The sequence below is a fragment of the Balaenoptera physalus genome, assembly GCF_965194825.1.
Source record: "Balaenoptera physalus genome assembly, chromosome: 13".
Lineage (NCBI taxonomy): Eukaryota > Metazoa > Chordata > Mammalia > Artiodactyla > Balaenopteridae > Balaenoptera > Balaenoptera physalus.
In genome coordinates this window covers 100,069,265-100,091,011 of record NC_138892.1, presented here as the reverse complement: position 1 = coordinate 100,091,011, position 21,747 = coordinate 100,069,265, and the positions used below count along the sequence as shown (strand labels likewise).

General features: G+C 36.8%; 2 protein-coding genes across 3 annotated transcripts in view; both read right to left on the bottom strand.

Moving 5' to 3' along the window:
• The window catches only part of CLEC12A (C-type lectin domain family 12 member A), a 340,991-nt gene that overhangs the window by 109,103 nt on the left and 210,141 nt on the right, over positions 1–21,747 (bottom strand). The gene's annotated exons all lie outside the window — the stretch shown is intronic.
• Positions 5,445–21,734, bottom strand: OLR1 (oxidized low density lipoprotein receptor 1). Of its 2 annotated transcripts, none has more exons than XM_082421143.1 (6): positions 14,688–21,734; positions 12,887–12,988; positions 11,096–11,341; positions 7,492–7,631; positions 7,081–7,196; positions 5,445–6,751 (listed from the first exon to the last, which is right to left on the bottom strand). In XM_082421143.1, the coding sequence occupies exons 1-6, from the start codon at positions 14,761–14,763 to the stop codon at positions 6,607–6,609; spliced, it is 825 nt and encodes a 274-aa protein (XP_082277269.1). In that variant the 5' UTR covers positions 14,764–21,734; the 3' UTR covers positions 5,445–6,606. The 2 variants fall into 2 exon arrangements, with proteins under 2 accessions (XP_082277269.1, XP_082277270.1); XM_082421144.1 differs by having other exon boundaries at positions 6,615–6,751; positions 7,049–7,196.

The following is a 21,747-nucleotide window of genomic DNA, read 5'->3' as shown; positions in this document are numbered from 1 at the left end:
TTAAGGTATAAAAATCAGATATTTTAAATTTGCTCATTTTACTTGCTAAGATTTAAAAACTTGAACAATAGATGCAGAAAAGCATACCTATTCTGCTCATCTTTCCAAACCAGAACAGCCTAACTCTGTGAAATACTCTAAGGTAATTCAGTATTTTAAATAATATTCACTTATATACCATCTATTCTCATTGACCCAAATGCCCTGCAAGCCCTAATAAACTCAGAAAATCTCTACAAAGAAGAAACTGAAGAAATGCTGAACAATACTCTTTATGGTTCACGAAACAAGAGGCAAGTCAGGAGGTATTCCACAGGACAGTATTTCAACAACAACAACAGCAAAAAAGAATCCTAAGCAATGTTTATAAACACCAGTAAACCTAAGTTAAGGAGTTATGTGGTCAGTTTGCTGTATGAGATTAAGAACCTGCTACCAAAAACAGAAACACTTGTAGGACACTATAAATACAAGGAAAAAATGAACTAATAGTATAGTTAACATTTCTTCAACTCTAACCAAATCCTAGGCACTACATGAATTATTATATAAACACTATCCCATTAAAGCCTCATATATCTATGACCTACTAGAAATAAAATGAAGATCTATGAGTTACTACTGTTATTCCCATCTTTCAGTTAAGGTAATCAAGCTAATAAAGATGTTAAGTAACTTTCCTTAGATCACAGAGATGTAAAAACCTGGGATTTGAACTCAGTCCAAATTCAGAGTGCATTCCCTTCATGAGAAATAAACATGGCCTAAACAGTAAGTTATTTACATCAGGGGTCAGCAAACTCTTTCAGCAAGGGATGAGAGAATAAATATTTCAGACTCTGTGGGTCACTTACAGTCTCTGCTGCATATTTGTTTTAATAACGCTTTAAAAATGTAGAAACCAGTCTTAGCTTTCAGGGCATCCATAAATAGACCGCAGGCCAAGGCTGTAGTTGTAGCCCTCGTTTAAATAGTAACAAGCAAGGACAAGAACATTTACGTCTTTGGGATCAAGAAGCAGTCTATAAACTGAGAGATATATCCCCAAGATAGATCAGATTAAGGCAGTTTCCTCCAAATCTAAGGTTTAGGAAGACAAGTTGCCAACGTCCGGAAGAATTGAAGACAGAAATAGTAAAAGTGACTGAATAATGACTCATCGGCACTGTCAGCTTGGCTAAAGAAGATAGCTCTGTTATCAACTTTGAAATTTCTATACCAGACACAGAGGCAAGAAATTCATCTTCCAATCTGGACTAGATTTGCTTTTTCCAGGGATCCTTTCAGCCTAACATGTTTTTGTTCAGAGATATCAGTACTTCCAACAGAAAGAGAAACTAAAGTCCCTAATTACAAAATCCTTCTCTTGGACGTTTGTTCAAAGCCAAATGGAGTAATAAGGACCGTGCCACCTACAAATTGGCTCTTGCCATCTACCTCTACAGGGTTTAAATCATGAGCCGCTGTAGCTGCTGACCTTCAACACCCCTGAAAGGAGTTCAGGGTGGAGATTAGGAATGAGGCCCTCTGTGCTCTGGGAAAAATGGGCAGAACAGGTTTTTAGAGAGTTAGATATTTTCAGGAGAAAATTTTATGAGCCCAATTCTTGCATCTCCTTGTACCTAGAAAAGCACTAAAATCATCAATGGTGACATCTGCTCCTCGCGACTAACAGCCATCCTCTGCCAAGGTGTGTGCTTGACTGCACGTCCCCCCTTCACTAAAATTATATATAACACTGACCTTCCCCCCTACTTTTTGGAGGCACTTTCTCAGAGCTATCTGAAATGTCGTCCCCTGGGCTATAGTCCTCATTTTGCCCCAAATAAAACTTAACTCACAACACTCACGTTGTGCAATTTTTTTTTCAGTCGACAGCTGGATTTACCTTCCAACCTGACAGATACAAACAAAAACAGACAAAATGCATGAATCAGCAGTTTTCAAAACACTGGATATCAAGCAACAAAGCAGGACAATGATCTATGAGAGATGGAAACAAACAAGGTGAGTGCCGGGATTGCCCCAGCTTACCATGCTTGTGGAGTTTGCAGTCCACACACAGGGAAGGGGAACTGAGGAGATTACTGGAAAACCCCTGAATTGAGACAGACAAAGGCAGCAAGAGTTCAGGCGAGAGAGTACGAGAGAGGAGAGCTGCACAGAGAGAGAACCCCAGAGACCTGCAGAGAATCTCCTACAGATCAGAGCATGAGTGTGAGGGAGTAACCAGAGGGTCTGGAGAAAGAACCATCAAAAATAAAAAAAGGGGTTTTGTTTCCGGTAAAGTTGCTATTTTTACTTATTAATTTTAATAATTTGTAGATCTGGGGGGGATTTAACAAGCACTTAATGACATCATCTGCAAGTGATGACAGTCTTATGTCTTCATTTCCAATCTTAATATCTTTTAATTCTTTATCTTATTTCATGGCCTATAGCAACTTTACTGGATACAAAACCCCATATTCAAATATATGTTGTATTCATATATACCAGCAAAAATAGACAATTTTTTGTCATTTACAATAGCAAGAAAACTATCAATATCCTAATAATAAATACAATAATAAATGTAATAAAAATGTGCAAGAGTGTTATATTAAAAGCTCCAAATTACTGTGCAGAGAATTTTTAATAATATCTAAATAAATGGAAAGATATATCATTAAAAAAATAAAATAAAATAAACAAAGGAAATAATGCCCAAGTTCACGTGGGGCAGGAAACAGTGCCCTTTCCCAACAGCAAGACTGGACAAGAGCATAGCCCACTGAGTATTGGGTGGGATACTCAGAAAATATTTCCTTCGTAATGGAGAATCATTAACCCCAGACTGAGAACTTCTTTGGTACTGCCTGACAATCATAAAAGCAATACTCAGGAACATCACACTGTTTCTATGTAACTTAAATTGTTCTCACAGTAAAACTCAGGAATATTTAGAGGAACAAAAAATATCTAGCATTGACCTAATATAATATTGTAAGTCAATTATACAGTAGATCCTTGAACGAGATGGGTTTGAAATGCATGGATCCACAAATATGTGGATTTTTATCACTAAATCCATACTACAGTACTACGCAATCCACATTTGGAAAGGAGGATACAGAGGGCTGACTACAAAGTTATACATAGATTTTCCGCCTCATGAAGGGGCTGGTGCCCCTAGCCCCTGCACCATTCAAGGGTTAACTGTACTCCAATTAAAAAATAAAATTACAAAAAACAACTTAGAGGTTAGAATTAGAAGGCACAGACATTAAGATAGTTAATATGTTCTTCATATGTTCGTAGATTTAAAAAGCTACATAGAGACATGGAGGATTTGTTTTTAAAGGATACTTCTAGAGATGAGAACTACAAAGTGTGAGATGAAAAACACGCTGTATGATATTAATGATAGACACTCAGTAGAAAAGATTCATGGACTTGATTATATAGCAATAGAAGCTAACAAAAATGAAACACTGAGAGATAATAATTTTAAAAGGAAAGGAAGGAACAAGGACAGGGAGGGAGGGAGGGAAGAGAGCAGGAAAGAAAGAAGCATTAGGGCACTGTGGCAGCCCAATATTCACATAACTGGAGTCCCTCAACAGTGTGTGTGTGCATAGGGGCCGGGGGGAGGGGAGAGAGGTGGAGTGAAGGGGATACTGGGAGGCGCGGCAGAAAAAACATTTGAAGAGGTAATAGCCTAGCAGCTTAAATTTTTTCAAACTTGATGGAAAAGAAGAAAGATTTCCTCACAAGCAGACCTTCACTATAGGAAATGATAAAGAAAGTCCTTTAAGAAAAATTAAAATATCACATGATGTAATGTGGATCTAAAAAAGAGATGAAGAACACCCAAAATGGTCACTACATGGGCAAATATGTAAGATTATTTTTGCTTACTGTTTAAATGTCTTTAAAAGATGATTTACTATTTAAGCAAAAATGAAAACTATGGATTGTGGTGTTTACAACATATATAAAAATAAAATGTCTGGCAACATTAGTGTGAAGGCTGGGAGAAAAGAAATGGAAGTATGCTATTCTAAGGTTCTATTCGTAGACATGAAGTTGTATAATATCCCTTCAAGGTAGACTGCAGTAAGTCGTGATGTGTATATAAATCCTGAAACAACTACTAAAATAACAAAACAAAGAGTAATAGCTAATAAGGCAACAGGAAGATAAAATGGGAGAGTAAGCAATATTTAATTAATACAAAAGAAGGCAAGAAAAGAGGAAAAGGCAACAAGGACAAGTTGAAACAAAGTGAAAGGAAATACCAAGGTGGTAGACTTAAATCTAATTACATCAATATCACATTAAATGTAATGGTTTAAACACACAAACAAAAGACAGAAATTGTCAAATTATATAAAATAGCAGCACTCAACTATTTGTCACGTAAAAGAAACACACTCTAACTAAAAAGACAAAAAATAGGTTAAAAATAAAAGAATGGAAGAAGATATATCATATTTACATTAATCAGAGAAAAAATGGAGTGCCTGTATTAATTTCATTCAAATAGAGTTCAGAGCAAACGTTATAGAGCCAAACTGATTTTTTTTAAAAAGGGGAGGCATAAATTAACAACATCAGGAATAAAAGAAGTAGCATCACTACAGACTCTAGAGATATTGAAGTAATAAGAAAATATAAAGAAAAATGTTAGGCCAAAAAAATTAAAAAATTGAGATGAAATGGACAAATTCCTTGAAAGACACCAACCACCAAAGCTCATTCAAGAATATATCATTTGAATAGCACTGCATCTATTAAAGAAACTGAACCTTTAACAGTAAATAATTAAAAATCTTGTGAAACAAAGAAAATTCCGTGCCCAGATGACTTCAATGGCAAATTGCTTCAAACATTGAATGAACAAATCATACCAATTCTACACAAAATCTTCCAGAAAATTGGCATAAAGGAGTACTACTCTGAAACCTAAACCAGACAAAGCTGTTACATGAAAAGAAAATTACATATAAATATCATTCAAAAACATAGTTGCAAAAATCCTAAGCCAAATTTTTGCAGATCTAATCCACTGATATACTAAAATGATAATACATCTCGAGAATTGAAAGTTGGCTTAAACTTCTATAGCTATTTAAGTTAATTCATCATGTTAAAAAACTAAAAAGAGAAAAGAAAAACTATATGATCATCTCAACAGATATAGGAAAAGTATTAGACAAATCAATACCCATTTCTGATAAAACCTCAGTATTCTAGGAACAAAAGGAAAATTTCTCAAACTGATAATATTCATCTATGAAAAACATACAGTTAACACCTTACTTAATGGTATAACATTGACTTATTCCCAAGATCAAGAACAAAATAAGAATTTGCACTCTCACCATTTTTATTCAATATTGTACTGGAGGTTCTAGTCTATGAAATCAAGCAAGGAAAAGAAATAAAAATCATCCAGAAAGGAAAAAATAAAAATATTTTTATTTGCAGATGACATGATTATGTATGAGGAAAATCCAATGAAATACACACACACACACACACACACACACACACAAACACACACACAAACTTACTAGAAGAAATAAGTGAGCTTATCAAGGTTTCAGGATATAAGGTTAATATAAAAAACTATTATAATTCTATACAATAGCAAAGGACATTGGAAATAAAAGCTACAATGATAACAATACCATCTACAGTAGCATAAAAAATGTGAAATACATGATGATAATCTAATAAAATATGTGAAACATCTATACAGAGAAAATTACAAAACATTGCATAAAGAAAATCCATGAGTTGAACAAATCAGTATTTTAAAGAATTCAATTTCCCCCAATTTATCTATAGATTCAGTGAAATCACATTCAAAATTTCGAAGTTTTTTTTAGAAATTGACAAGCCAATTCAAAAATTAAGCTAGACATGCAAAGACATAGATTAACCAAAACAACATTGAAGAACTACCTCCATGTGATTTCAAGGTATACTATAAAACTACAGAATCCAAAATATCACAATGGTGTTATGCACAAAGAATATACAAATAGATCGATAGAACAGAATAGAGTCCAGAAATAGACCCAGACATGTATGGATAATTGTTAACAAAAGTGCAAAGGCAACGTAGTGAAGAAAGAATAGTCTTTTCAGCAAATGTTGCAAAAACAATTGAATATCCACATGCAAAAAGGAAAAGAAAAAGAACTTCCATACATCCATACGTGACTTACAAATTATCCCCAAAAAAAGGTATAGATTTCCACGTAAAATCTGAAACTATAAAATGTCTAGAAGAAAACATAGCAGAAAAATTTTTGTGACCTTGAATTAGGCCACAAGTTCTTAGAAACAACAACAGAAACAGGAAAATGGACTTCACTGAAGACTGGCAGGGGGGTTTGGAACAAGCTAGGTGAAAAAAATATACATAGAGAATTGAAACTTTTGCTATCAAGGTGTCAAGCAGCTGGGCCCCAGTCTCTGCTAAGGAGTTCTGCACTTTAGCTAGTAACAGAAAGTTCTCAGGGCTTTTATGGTTTGCACCTAAGTGACGAAGTATAGCTTAATTTTCAGAAGAAAATTCAAAGGTCTTCTCCTTTTCTTCCAGAGCCTTCACATTCACTGTACTCTCAATACGTTCGCCTTCTTCTGACATATACTGAATGCAGTTAAAATGCAGTTTTCAGCAAAAACAGTTCCCCTTTGTATATATGCACAGGTGCCTGAAGGATACATCTGGAAAGCAGCTCCCTGGAGTCTAAACCTGCAGGCAGGGGGAAAAACAAATTTAGATTTACTGCCACCTTGTGTCAGGCACTTAGCCTTGTCTGAAAGCTTCAAGTCAGCAATAAACGTGAGAAGGAAAATTTAAGAGAAGGTCTGAATGGGTAAACGGGCAAGTCCCTGTGTGAGAGAGCTGGGGAGAGAGATTCAGAAATTCCCCAAGCTTCTTTCTAGCAAGAAGAGGACATTGTGTGGAATGTGGCAGTAACTTCACTAGTAAGTTCAGCAAAGAATAGGAAACTTACAAGTGGGGCATCAAAAAGAATAGGCAACTTACAAGTGCAGCATCAAAAAGAAGAGGAAGCTTACAAGTGGGGCATCAAAGGAGAACCATCCTCCCAGAGCCATGAGTAGTTGGGTTTCTTCAGAGACAACCCCATCCAGAATGGGAAACTGGAATGGGCAATTGCTTGCTGGATGAATTCCTGTGGGAAGTAACGTTTCTGAGTTGATGAAAGAGTCGATGTGGACTTTTTAGATTAGATTCACAAAACGAAAGAACCCAAAGAGCTCTTAGACATCCTCTTGATGGCTTTACAGAAATGTCTACTGGAGCCTAGAGATACTTCATAACCTGTCCATCCAAGGTCATGCATGTAACCAGTGGCCAGCCTAGGCTAGAAAACAGGTACATATTCTGATTCTCAAGGAAGGCCTTAACGTGACCTATTTCCCTGTAAACCAATATTCCAGCCCAACACACATCCATTAAAAACTCACCAGATCATCTGAGCTATTAATCTTCAGCATGTGGGCATCCAAAGACAAGCAGTTCTCCCGGCTTTTTTCCCAATTAAATGGGCCAGAGGAAAATTGGTAACAGTTTTCTTCATGCCAGAGCCAGTCTTGGGGACAAGGACCTAGGAAATGTAATATACTTAATAAGTGAGTTATGCCTGAGTAAAAATATTGCTACAATTCTTAAATCAATTCATCTCTCAGGACTCTCACATGCTACCGCCTCTTCTTAATTAGAATTATACCCAGACTCTGCAAATACCTAAATAGCCTAGAGTCTTTATTGCTCCATTTTTTGGAGAAAAAAGAAATGAAGCATTCTGATTTTAGAAAACTCAATTAAAAAGCAAGGCTTGAGCTGGGATGTAATTTTAGAATCTGATCTAATTTTTTTAAAATTATGTTTGGAATCATGGAAGTGAGAGTTGGGGGGATGAATATGTAATAGCTATTCTGCTACTAAAACAGATATGCTTATATATTTTAAAACTTCAGGTCTTTGAATGATGGATTTGGGCTTAGATACTGTGCCTCCTGATTCTGGACATGTAGCCCTATGTGCCTCCTGAGTACTTGAATTACGGCTAGTCTGCATTGAGATGATGTTCCGTAAGTGTAAAATATACCCCTGATTTTGAAAACTTACTATGAAAAAAAGACTATAAAATATCCCATTAATAATATTTATACTGATTAGTGTCAAAATAATATTTCAAGTATATTGGGTTAAATGAAATATGTCACTAAAATTAATTTCATCTGTTTATTTTTCATGTTTACTGTGATTACTAGGAAATTTAATGTTGCATATGTGGCACACACTGTATTTCTTTTGGACAGAGCTGTTCTAGGGAGAACAGTATATTGATGCAAAGAGAGCATCTCAATTTAAATAAGATTTCAGAAAGTAGGGATAAGTTTTCAGCAGAAAATTCCCAGAGAGTCCAAAAAACTCAACTCAGGGCTTAGGCGATAGGCAAAATATGTGTTTTACAGATATTTTAAACGATCCCCAAATCCTCTTCCTCTTCCCCCTTCCCCTCCCCCCTCCTTCTTCTCCCCTTCATCATCGTCATCTCTTCTGTGTGTTACTAACACTTGGAATCTCTTTACTGGGGAACAAAGCCCTTTGTTCTATGCTGTGACCAAAAAAAAAAAAAAAAAACCAAACCTCAAATCCTTGAGCAAGGCAACATTTTAATTTCAATTTTCATTGTGGCATAAAACCATCGGATAATTTTGTAAGAATAGGCTTTATCAGAGAGGACAAAGTAGAAGGGCACTGAACTAGGAAAGAAGAAAGTGAATGAGGAAGGGTATACATAAGGCCGGATTGAAAGCAAAGAATGCAAGCTTCCTAACTTATTAATTTGCCTAGTCCTGTCTTACTATGTCAAAGGAAAGAGTATATTGGTTTTCCTGAACTAAAAGAAAGGTCTAGGTAGGTTTTCCAAGCTATGAAAAAGTGAAAAAGATGAATGTTAAAATGTGGCATTCAAACCACCTGTATTTCCTTTAATTATTATTATTTTTTAATTTAACAAACACAATAATCACTGTGTTAACCAACGTGCCAAAGATGGTTGGCAGTAATTTTTATGTATTGGCTCATTTAATCCTCATAACCACAGTATGTAAGAGTTAGGTTAATTTTCTTCATTTGAAAGATAGATAAAATGGGAATTTGAACATGGGCAGTCCAACGCTAACATCTGTGTGTTTAGTCACTATATCACACTACCTCTCAAACTCCTGAGTTTGAATTAACTGAGGAAATATTTCTTGATGCCCCTCAAGATATTTTGATACAGGGTTTTGGGGTAAATCTGGAACTTGCCACTTTTAACAAGCTACTTAGGTGATAATTTTGTACACTAAAGGTTGAGAACCACCACTAATTCCAGTGCTAAAATGTAGTCTGTTACTTTGAAGACGCTGCATCTTTCTAGCTGGCTGACCTCAAGCAAATCACATATGCTAATTTCTCAGCGTCTTGCCCTCTTCATACATATACCGAGGACCACAGACTGGTTAGTAAGAAAGATAAAACTTGTCTCAAACTTGAGAAAACTGGCATAATTTTTTTGCAGAGTATTTTATTATTAATGTTTTTGAGAATCTTCTCAAAGCTGCTTGATGAACAGCAGTGCTTTATTTGGCATCTCTACTAATTGGCCTTTATCTGACACTGCCAAGGAATGAAAACACGTTACTTGGTGTATCTACTACAAAAGACATATCACCTATTATTTTTGATTAGTTGTCCACACTTGGCATCTCTGGGATATGGTTCTGAACAATCCTGACATAATTTTACTCCCATACAACTGATAAAAACAAGACTATTTTACAGCCCCACCTGTGAAATAAACCATTTTTGGTATGTAGCTATGTCTGCTTATATAAACATTCCTGTCCTTGATATATTAGCCTCCTTCCTTTAAGCCTTCTTTGAGATGGTTTTATTTCCTAAACAGCTCTTTCCTTAAAGAGATTCAATATATGTTTGACACTTGCTAAAAAAATCAGCTTGTCTATAAACGTCTGCTAATTTTGGAAATTTAAATAACCCTGTACATACTGAAGGGATTTATAAACTGCAAAACTTTATACAAAACTACTTATCGTTATTATCATTTAACTTACCTGGGTTTCAATTTTTTCATCTATAAAATAAATGGATGGGTACCTATAAACTGTTACTTTATAATCTTTATTCAACAAAATTACGTGGTTGAGATTAAGGTGAGCTGTACAAGCAAGAAGCTGCAGAAATCTCTATTAGTGGCAGCTAGCTACTAATGCCAAGAAAGCAATGTACCACTGCAAGTGACTCTATTTCACACTTTCAAATTCTCCCCATGACTAAAAGCACATACCTGATTTAATTATACGTTGTAGAAAAACTATACTAACTGTACAAATGACTTCTGTAATATTGAGTTCACATTATCATCTCCATGTTAGAAATGTTTCTATCTGCCTCCTAGATTCTGAGTTCACCTAGTCAGCTGAGATCATCTCAGTCCTTCTCATATACAGTGACTTCCTGGGTCTCTCATAACTTTGTCTAATTTGAAGTATCTACTTAACACTTTCAAGCCAGCTCACCTCTATTGATTCAACTTACATTGATGTAGTACACGTTATGAGAAACAGTCCCATAGAATAATGCTCATGAAGAGGAAGGGGTCCCCAGGACAAAGGAGACCCCTTAGGAAAAGAAATCAATGATTAAGATACATTGGAATGGAAAGAGAGAAGAATCTGTGCAAAGGGTAAAGGTGAGGGATTTCTTCCAGAAAAATCTCAAAACTAGAAACTTAAAAAGAAAGAGAAGGCTCTTGTGAGGCAGGAAAACTTAAATCCACCAAAAAGTATGGTTAATTGAATCAGATTAACTCAAGAACTTGGCATGGGATAGGGTGAGGATGACAAAAAGAGAGGACTTCTGGTGTAGAACATGATGAACAAAAAAGAATACATATATCAGTATGCCAATTTTGTGCCTAGAGATATTTCCAAAAAATGTTAAGATTTACAGAGAAGCTTCCACTGTCTCTCTTCACCCCTCCCTCCCTCATACCTGAATAGTTCGCTGCTTTTTTCAGAGCTTCTTGGAGATTCAGGTTCTGGTGATGAAGTTCCATTACTTTCTTGGATTTTTCATCCAGCTTGTGGGCAAGGGTTTCTATCATTTCTTTGAGTTCCCATTGTGACTCCTGGGAAGATTTTTCTGTCTGGTGCTGGGCTGAAATCTGTCCCTCCAGGATATATTCCTGGTGAGTAAGGTTTGCTTGCTGTTGCTTTAGGAGATCAGACACCTGGGATACTAAATCAGAACTGAATTAAGACTCCATTTCCAACCCCAGTAAAAATTCCTCCACAGGATTTTGAGCAAATCAAAGAACTGAATCAAACCATTTGTTTTGACAACAAACTGCTGCACGATGACCCAAATTTATTCAGGAATTACAGATTTGGAAATTATTTGATATTCATGCAATATTTTTTTAATGTGAGGAACTGTCACAGATACTTGTGATTTTAAAAAATAAAGACAGGATTTTACTCGTTGTTGAGAGTTACACACAAGTTAAAAGGAATCATAAGATAAGTCTTATACGAGTGGCATAAACAAAATATAGACAATCTAAGATAGTCAGACACCAACCAGACTCAGTGACTGTTAGTAGCACTGGTCATTAATGACTTACTCTAGTTGTGTCTTAATTCCTCTGCCCTTTCTCTACCCTTCCACATTTCCTGATTTTAGTTAAAAACTGTGACACTCAACCCGTTTTTGAGAAACCCTCCCACGGAATTTTTTTAAGCTGCTAACACAAGAGTCTGAAAACATATTTTTCAGTTTTAGTTTGTTATTTTCTTTGTTTTTTGGTTTTTTTTTTGTTGTTTTTTTTTTTTAAGGAAGGGTGGAGATGAAAGGAAAGTTGTGAAATCAAGCAGGCAACAAATGTTAAGGGTCCAATGTCTCAGTTCTAGAAGCTTGACGGTTCAGTACAAAGTAGACCTCTTGGGTTGAAAGCCAGATTTGACCCTGTTGCAAAGTGGTCCAAGCCTCAGAGGAATACTCTTCCAATGACCATCTCTGAGTCAAGGGCTCTTCTCCCAGATCAGTAGGAAAAGTTTTAAAGATTGAAAGTGTTCATAGATGGAAAACATAAGTTGTTTGAGACCTTAAACAACCGAGAAACAAATTAGCACTTCAAAGGCCTTAGTAACCTGGATTCTAGGACTCTAGAGAGCCTAGGATTCTAGGATTCTAGAGATAAATAACTCAGATCTACGCCCTAAATACACAGGTGTATTAGATAGATGATCAGCACCATTTTCTTTCTTTCTTAGCCATTTTCATCTTTCCTTTCATTTCTTTTCCTCTCAACATGCCCTCTTTCCTAAATGGCCATATTATAAATTTGAAGAATGTTTTGTTTTAAATGTTTTATTTATGAAGACTGTATTTCTGGGCTCTTTAAATGGGTATTAAAACTCTATTAAAACTCAGCATGAACTAAATGAAGTTTCTTTTACTTTTGGGTCCCTCGGGTGACCTTGTGGATTAGTAACTTCAAATTATCTTCTTCCTTATTATTCTGGGATTTAAATAGGCTTTATCCATGAAGTTATGAAAACAAAACCAAACAAAAACCTACAATTCATAATCTTCATCCCATGCCTCAATCTAGTTGAGGGAAGAGCACAATATACCCATTCATCTTCCCACTCACTCTTAGGACAATTTGCCTAAAATGTATCTAAATCAAGGCTGTTTATAGTTGTTATGAAACCAACAAATAAACCATGTTTATAAGTTCTCATTTTTTTTTCTCCAGCTTTTCCCGGCTTCAGCACTTACATTGGATTATCAGCAATATAACGGTCACCAGTAATCCCAGACAAAGGATCCCTAGAGTCATAGCAGCAGGGTACCACCTCCGAGAGGAAAGAAAACGAAGACCTAAAGTGACAGAGGATAGATTCAGAAAGACAAAAATGATGGAGGCAAGGGATCAAACAATTCTTTGGATACTGTCTGTACCTGGTGCTTTGCATTACTTACCTCTAGTATTCCCAATGGCTTTGCAAATAATTCATTACTCACATTTACAGATGTGAACTATGTACAGTTAAAGAATTTAAGTAATTTACCTATGGTCATGCAGCTAACAACATTTAGGAGCCAGGATTCAATACCAGATATTTGACTCCAGGTATCTGATTCTAAAGCTTATGCTTTGTCTACTGTCCCCACAGTGAGTCTTCAAGAAACTCTCAGCCCAGCTTGGTTAGATTAACTTCCTCCACAGGGTAGAGAGCCTGATGTTTTTAATATGGATCATGTGTATGTACACGCACGTGTGCACACACACACATGCACACACATGCGCACACACACACACGTATACGCAGTTATAAGTAACATACCATAAACGAATGTCAGATATCAAGCAAATAAGCCTTTAGTCAGTTAACCGAGAAAACCTCAAAGAACTAATACATAATTTTGTGCTATTCAATTTTTATTTGGAACTGGGGTTACTGACCAAAGAAAAATAGGAATGAAATCTCAATATTCACTTGATTCATATTAACATCATGTCCACTACTCACACCAGCTGTGGCCTTCTTGTTACAAGAGAAAAATTCACCATTATTATAAAAATAAATAAATCATGTAGCTCACAGGTGTACGAATATCTTATTATGAGGTCCACCACTTAAAAAGCACAGATATTACTGGTTCAGCAGGAAAACATTTCGTGTAATGGATTTGGACTCCTCACCTTGTAAGATAAACAAATAAGGCACTGACAATGTTATCCTCTAAATGCAAACAAGGAAACTGACAATTCAGTGACTTGCCTAAGATCACACAGATGTTAAGATCCAAACATAGGTCTTTAATCCAATTGTCAGTAGCTATGTGACTTAGAACGTCACATCACAAAACTTCCAGCATGAATGTATAATGATCCAAATCAATCAGTGGTCACATATATTCACAGAGTTCTCAGGCGTCAAAAGCACTCCTAATAGACACTACAGATGATCCAAACAAAATAGAAATTTTGACAGGAAGCAATATGGTTTATTCTCTGATTCAAAAGTTATTAAGCTCCTAGAAATGTGTATGGCAAGTTGGCAGAAAGGAAGTTGAAGACAGTTATGTGTCTTGCAAATAATTGCTCAATCCTAGCCTTGGAGGCAAATATCTGAGTAAATCTTTCAATAAACATTTCTCTCTGGTCAATATTCATTCCATCTTATAGATCAATCCTAGCTCTACCACTTACTAGCCACATAAAACTGGGTAAAACTCTGTAAAAGGGAGATAATATTAGTCCTAATCTCAAAGTGTGAAGATTTAGAGAAATAATGCATGTAAAGTGAATATCATAGAAAATAGCCTATAGCAAATGTTCAATAAAAGTTAGTTACCACCCTCTACTACAGCATCATTCATACCAAGTTAGTTTATTCATCAACATCATCTTCGTTATCACCATTATATCTGACTTGTTTTTCCTTTAAGTAAGTGCTATTAACTCTTTAATATTTTCCCATATTCAGGTGTTGTAGTCTTCTAATCCTATATTCAGTTAGTTTACATTTCTAACCTAATTCTGTCCCTGTACATATTTAGCCACCCCTAGTACCTTTGTCTCTCTCTCCATTTGGCTTCTGGTCAAGTTGATCCTTCATACTCTTGCTCTTGAGGTCATCAAAAGTCATTTCAAATTTATTCCAAGAATGAGAGAGTGAAGCAGTCAAGGACTTCTACAAAGTAAAAATGTGTGAGCTCCTGCTGGAGTGTTTAAATAGCTACTGATATCTACTAGAATGACTCAATCATTGGTAGGAGGAAGGAGAGGCTTTGCTTCATACTGAGAAGTTGGGTGACGCAAATTCTTGGGTTATGTCTATTGCAGGAGGGGAAAGTGGTGATTCTGATAGTGTTTCAGGATATTTCACTAAGTAATTTATGAAAGGGAAAAATGTATTTTCCATGAGCATTAGAGGAGAGGAATTTGTACCCACGCTTCAGATATGGAAACTGAAATTTAAAAGGGTAATTCACAGCAAATTTGTGGAAGAGTGTGCATTAGACCAGACTACTCGATGCCAATATCCATATTTGTTTATTTCACTGTAGCAGACTATCTCTATACTGAGTCTTTCATAAGTCTCACATTTTCCTTTTTAATTTTGACTTTTTTTCATCAGCTATAGACCTAGGAATTTGGGGATTAATCACTTATGACTCATGTCTCTAGCCATGATAACCTAGGTAATTTTAGAACTTAGGAGTGTTATTTCATACAGTGGCAGTATAACATAGCAGCAGAGAGAACTTTGGAGCCAGATGGAGCTTGTTTCATATCCTTCCTTTGCTATTCCCTTGGTCTCTAATCTTGGGGAATGGCTTTGGCTCTACATTAGGACATTATAATGTCCACTTGATAATGTTGATAATGTTGCTATAGGTGTTCAAATGAGATATTGGGTGAAAATGCTAAGCTTTGTACTTCAAACATAATAAGAAATCAATAAATGGTAGTTATTAATACTAGCGGTAGTAATACTCAACACAGTGGAATTGCTCATCAAAGAATACATTTTATATGTTTGCCTTGAGTCACAAAGACTTCTATGGGATCCCAATAAAGATACTATATGTATTCACTGATAGAATTCTCACCTATTTTTCCCTCACAACCTCATAACCAGAAAAAAAAATCTTGTTGCAGTTATACATGCTTTTTAAAAAAATCCTTATCTATTAGAGATATCTATTAGAGATATAGCTAGTATTTGCTTTAAACTATACCAGGAGAAAAATAAAAAGAAGAGAATACATAAAAGATTGGAGAAAAATATGTAAATAAACAAAATCTAGGAAACTATTAGGAAAATGAATAGTTTTCACCAGTAATAATTTTTCACCAAAATGAAAGCCCAATTAGGATTCCATTTCTCTCCTCCTCCCTAAATTTTTTGTATTCGCCTTTTCTGTGCAGGTATCTGAGGCCAAACTGAAAATAGTTGATCATTTAAAGTGCTACTCTATGAGACAGATCACAAAGGAAGCTCAGCAACTTGCAAATATATCCTAGTCCAATCAGCTTGTAACAAATCAATGTTACTTACCTTTATCCCTCAAGCCCCACGCCACCTCCCTTGATTGTGAGTGCCAGGAAGCAAGGTTAGATACATTACTGCATTTGCCAAGGGGACTTTCACATAAATAGGATCTCAGGAAATTCTTTTAATGATGATTAATAAATACTGAAATGATACCACAATGAAGTGGACACCTTATCATTTCCCACAGCGACGCTATTTTGGATGCCATCAATATTCTAGTGGATTAAGATGAGACATATAGGTACCCTTGTTGAGGAAATGGACATGACACATATTTCTCGTGAGCCCATCACATCCTCGTAGCTTTTTATGGGAAGAAGTATCTCAGAAGGATGCATGTGAGTATGTAGTTAAAATGCCCAAAGAAAGACACAAGACCAGAAAGAAATGCATTCCTTACAGAAGGCCTAAGATTGAGCTAGATCGCCCAGATTTCTGATATTCACCTCCACACTTCACCCATGAGACCCAGGAGAACATAATCATTGTCCTTTGGGTCAACACTCACAGGAATCTCCCTAAGCAGTCCAGGACTTGGTGGTGAGCTCTACGAGTCCTATACTTCCTTCAAAAACAATTTTTTTTTCTTTAAAAAATCCTCTCACCTTAACACCCACAGGTCAGATTGTCATCGTCAGTTTCTTTTTCTCCCCTCATTTTATGTACTCTAACATGCACTGTATTGATTTTCAACTTCATTAATGTTATTCCATTTCTCCAACTAAATTATAAGCCCTTTAAAAGTAAGGATAGATTCCCCTTCTATTAAGGAAATCTCATTCTTTTCTACCACCCTAGCATACCATACTAATTGTGCTAATATTCTAAAGACAGTTGACAGTTAACACGAGATTCTTAATTGTGAAGACATCACCAGCATAAACTGGATTTTTAAACTACAAAGAAATCTAAGAAAAATCTATCTCGATTCTTTTATTTTGAGAAAGTGGAACTAAAGTCCCCAAAATTTAAGTGGTTTACTGAATATCTCTTTTCTACCTGATGCTAGACAAGAACTCAGTTCACTGTTCTTTCAATTATACCAGATCATAAAAGACATAGGTGACTTCTTCTAAGTGATATTATAAACGCAGTATGAATCTCTCTCAAAGGATTCAGTGAGAGACTTTTCAGATCACCAAGGCAGAGCATATCCACTTCATAGTAGACTTTAAATGTGGTATGCAGTAGAGGATACCCACATCAGGGGCACCCTCAAATCTTTTCCTGATGTCACTCCAACCAGAAGCTCACGCAGAAGTGCCACAACACGGACAGTATGAAAACTAGACCAGTCACCATCTTCTGGGTGATCTAGCCCCTCAACATGGCCATATTTTGCCTTTTGTTATTCAAACCTGTAGGTGTTAAGCTATTCCTCTCTCTTTTTATTGTGGTAAAACTTACACAACATAAAATTTTTTACTATTTTAGCCATTTTTAGGTGTACAGTTTCATGGCATTAAACACATTCACATTGTTGTGCAGCCATCACCACTATCCATCTCCGAGATGTTTTTCATCTTCTCCAACTGAAACTCTGTATCCACTAAACAATAACTCCTGTGATGGTTGATTTTATGTGTCAACTTGACTGGGTCACAGCGTGCCCAGATATTTGGTCAAACATTCTTCTGACTGTTTCTGCAGGGGCGTTTTTGGATGAGATTACCGTTTTAATCAGTAGAGTAAAGCAGATTTCTCCCCAAGTGAGTGGGTTTCATCCAATCAGTTGAAAGCCTGAACAGAACAAAAAACTACCCTTTCTCCAAAAAAGAAAAAAATTCTCCAGGAGACAGCCTTTGGACTGGAACTGCACCATTGGCTCTCCTAGGTCTTGAGTCTGCCAGCCCACACTACAGATTTGGACTTGCTAGCCTCCATAATTAAATGAGTCAATACCTTATAGTAAATCCCCTTCTCTCTATATATACAAATTCTATTGTTTTCATTTCCCTGGAAAACCCTGACTAATACAACTCCCCGTTCCTTTGTCCTCCCAGATCCTGGAAACCACCATCCTACTTTCTGCCTCTGTTAATTTGACTACTGCAGGGACCTCATACAAGTGAGATCATACGATATTTGTCCTTTTGTGTCTGACTTATTTCACTTAGCATAATATCTTTAAGGTTCATCCATGTTGTGGCATGTGTCAGAATTTCCTTCCTTTTTAAGGCTGAATAATATACCACTGCATAGGTATACCACATTTTCTTTATCCATTCATTCATTGAGGGACATTTGGGTTTCTCCTGTTTTTGAAACATCCATGGGAATAATTTCTACAATTTTTATGTGGCAGATAGCTGGACAGACTTGACAGACCTTAAGTGGTTCTCATTATCCCTGCTTGTGTAATCTCCTCCTCTTGAGTGTGGGTGGGATCTGTGGCTTGGAGTGCAGCAAAAGTGATGTAATGTACGTGATCACATATATGTGGTTACATAAGGTGTAGTGCCTATCTCACTAAAGTACAGATCTCTCCCTGTGCACTCTCTCTCCCTCCCTCTCTCTCCCCAGCTGTATTTAAAGAAACAACTTACATGAATCTTTTTTTTTTTTTTTTTTTTTAATTTTTATTTTTTTGGCTGTGTTGGGCCTTTGTTTCTGTGCGAGGGCTTTCTCCAGCTGCGGCAAGCGGGGGCCACTCTTCATCACAGTGCACGGGCCTCTAACTATCGCGGCCTCTCTTGTTGTGGAACACAGGCTCCAGACACATATGCTCAGTAGTTGTGGCTCACGGGCCTAGTTGCTCCGCGGCATGTGGGATCTTCCCAGACCAGGGCTCGAACCCGTGTCCCCTGCATTGGCAGGCAGACTCTCAACAACTGCGCCACCAGGGAAGCCCAACTTACATGAATCTTACAGCCACAGAGAAACGAATTCTGCCTAGAGAAGCTCAGAAATGAATCCTTCACCAGTTAAGCCTTTGGATGAGAATACAACCCAGCAGACACCTGAATGGTAGCCTTGTGAGACCCTAAGCAAGGGACCCAACTAAGCTGTGCCCACACTTCTGACCCACAGATACTGTGAGATAATAAATATGTGTCATTTTACATTGCTGCTTACATAATTTGTGGTAATGTGTTACATGGTATATAAAGTTAATAATTCTGTGATAATCTTAATCCTCCTGTTTTGTAAAATTCCTTAAATCTCATCCTATCACTGACTTTCAGTGCCTCTGAGGTTCCCACTCAATACTTAGGCTGCTTAAAAAAAATGAAAAAAAAATCGAGGACTTCCCTGGCAGTCCAGCAGTTAAGATTCTGCGCTCCCACCGCAGGGGTACAGGTTCTATCCATAGTCTGGGAGCTAAATTCCACATGTCGCGTGGTACGGCCAAAAAAAAACTTAGGCTGCAATCATGGTTCATAAAGTAGAGACACTATTATTTTATGTCTTCCTAGTGGAGCTTCCAGTAGATGCAAGATGAAATTGGTTTCTCCTGCCATATTATCTATTTTTGAAACCATGGCTGTGGTCCAACCCACTGTCAGCTCTTCATAGCTCACTCTTGGTGTCTCAGAGTAATAATAGTCCTAGCCTCTGTTTCATTGAAGCACAGAGAGGAAGGGAACCTGCAGTGAGTCACCTGACCTAGGCAAGGTCAAAAGGAGAATAATCAAAGGAGCCAGAAGAAATTCTTTAGCCCCACGTGTTATAGCTGTTGTATAACAATTCCCTGAAGCATAGGTGAAAAGGCTTTGGTACAGTACTCTCCATTTGTTCCACTCCATGTCCTTAACAACCTGGGCACAAGCTAATGATTCACAAGCGAAATGGAACCACAAGATGGTGTAGGGTTGTAATGAGTTCATTCCCCTCTACCTCAGGTACCTGCCCTTCCAATGTGGACCTCTTCAGTCTTCCCACCCGAATCCTCTTTCCTGTCTCATCGTTCCCTACATGGATGCTTTGATAGGGACTGAGCTCAGAGTTAGAACTGCCACAAGACATAATCACTTCCATTAGGATAAACAAGAAGTTCTCTTTCTCCTGGGAATAATCCAGTGGAGGGAGGGGTGGGGGGAGGGCAAGGGGCAGTAGTAATTCTAAGAAAGAAAAGTAACAAGAAGGTCATTAACAGAATTCCATTATGTTCTAACCTGTTAGGAAGCTGGAGGGCAAAGAGATGATGGCAATCACATGGCAGGAAAGTGCAACTGGGGGGAAAATGTCATGTTAATGGGCAAACCTGTTCATGCAGGTGAAGGCTGGCAGGGCTGGGAGAAGAGAGGGCCAGGATAGCAAGGGGAAATACTCAAGAACGGGAATGCTAGGAAAGCTAAAACAAGGTCATGGTAACAATACACATGAGAGGCAGGAGGACATCAGTTATCCAGCATATTGAAGGGAAAAGTTACGGTTAAAATTGAGTGGAAATCAAGACAATCTTAGTTAACACTCACAAAATACTTGTTATATCAGGACTAGTGTATGTATTCCATACACATTAACATAGTTAATCTCTATAAGTGTATGAAGTAACATTATTTTATCCATTTTATATAGGATGAAACTGAGCCAACAGAGAGATGTAATAACTTGCCTAAGATCCCACACCTAATAAGTGACCAAGTAAGTATTGTATTTAATCCCAGCCAAGCTGGTTTCTTAGCCATGATGCCCTATTGTCTGTCTGACAAGAGAATGAGAAGGGCAAGGTTAATGATGCTATATGAACATGTACATGACACTCTGACTAGAAATATTCTAATCAAAATACTTTCATGATGCAACATAAAGCAACATCTAGGGCAGGTCCAGTGGGCATTCCACTCCTATTTAATGAATGGGAACATTGAGAAGTGAAGAAATTATATAATAATTTAGTGGAGGGCCGAGATTAGAATTCTGCTCTCTTACCCTGTAAAATACCTCCTACCTGGCCAAGTTTTCTGCTGAAATTTGGAAAGTACTCTTACATTTAAAAAAATAATGTAGTGTTCATTTATTTCTGGAAATGAATGATTTTGAATCACCAGTATCATACCAGATTTTTCTCTCACTATTTGATTTCCTTAGCTAAGAAATAAAATTAAGTTTATATTCTCCATTCTCATATCACATTGTTATGCGGTGGGAGGGCTTTGAGAATCAACCTCGCCCAATGGTCTCCCCTCAACAACTCAGTAAAATCAGATTTTCAGAGTTAGTATCTGAAAGTTGTCTTTTTCCCAATGTTTATAAGATAGATCCCTGTAAACAAATGTCCAATTTTCTCATGAAAGACTTTGTGTTTAAAAAAATTTTAATACTTTGTATTAATTAAAAGATTACTGGCTTAAGCATACATCATTTATACAGCATTCATTTGTTCCTATAGAGGTGCGTCTTTACAAATTTTCTATGTCCTTACCATGTGTGCTTATTTTTGCTCTGACTTTACATAATATGAGAGAGACAGAGCGAGAGTGAGAGAGACATATAGATCTTGAATCTTGTTTTTAAAATGTCTCTTTAACTATTTCAATGGGAATTGAAGTCAGGGTGGAGGGGGATTTCATGGACAGCACCCAGAAATTCTAATCTCCCCACCTGCTTTCTCCAAAGATGCTATAG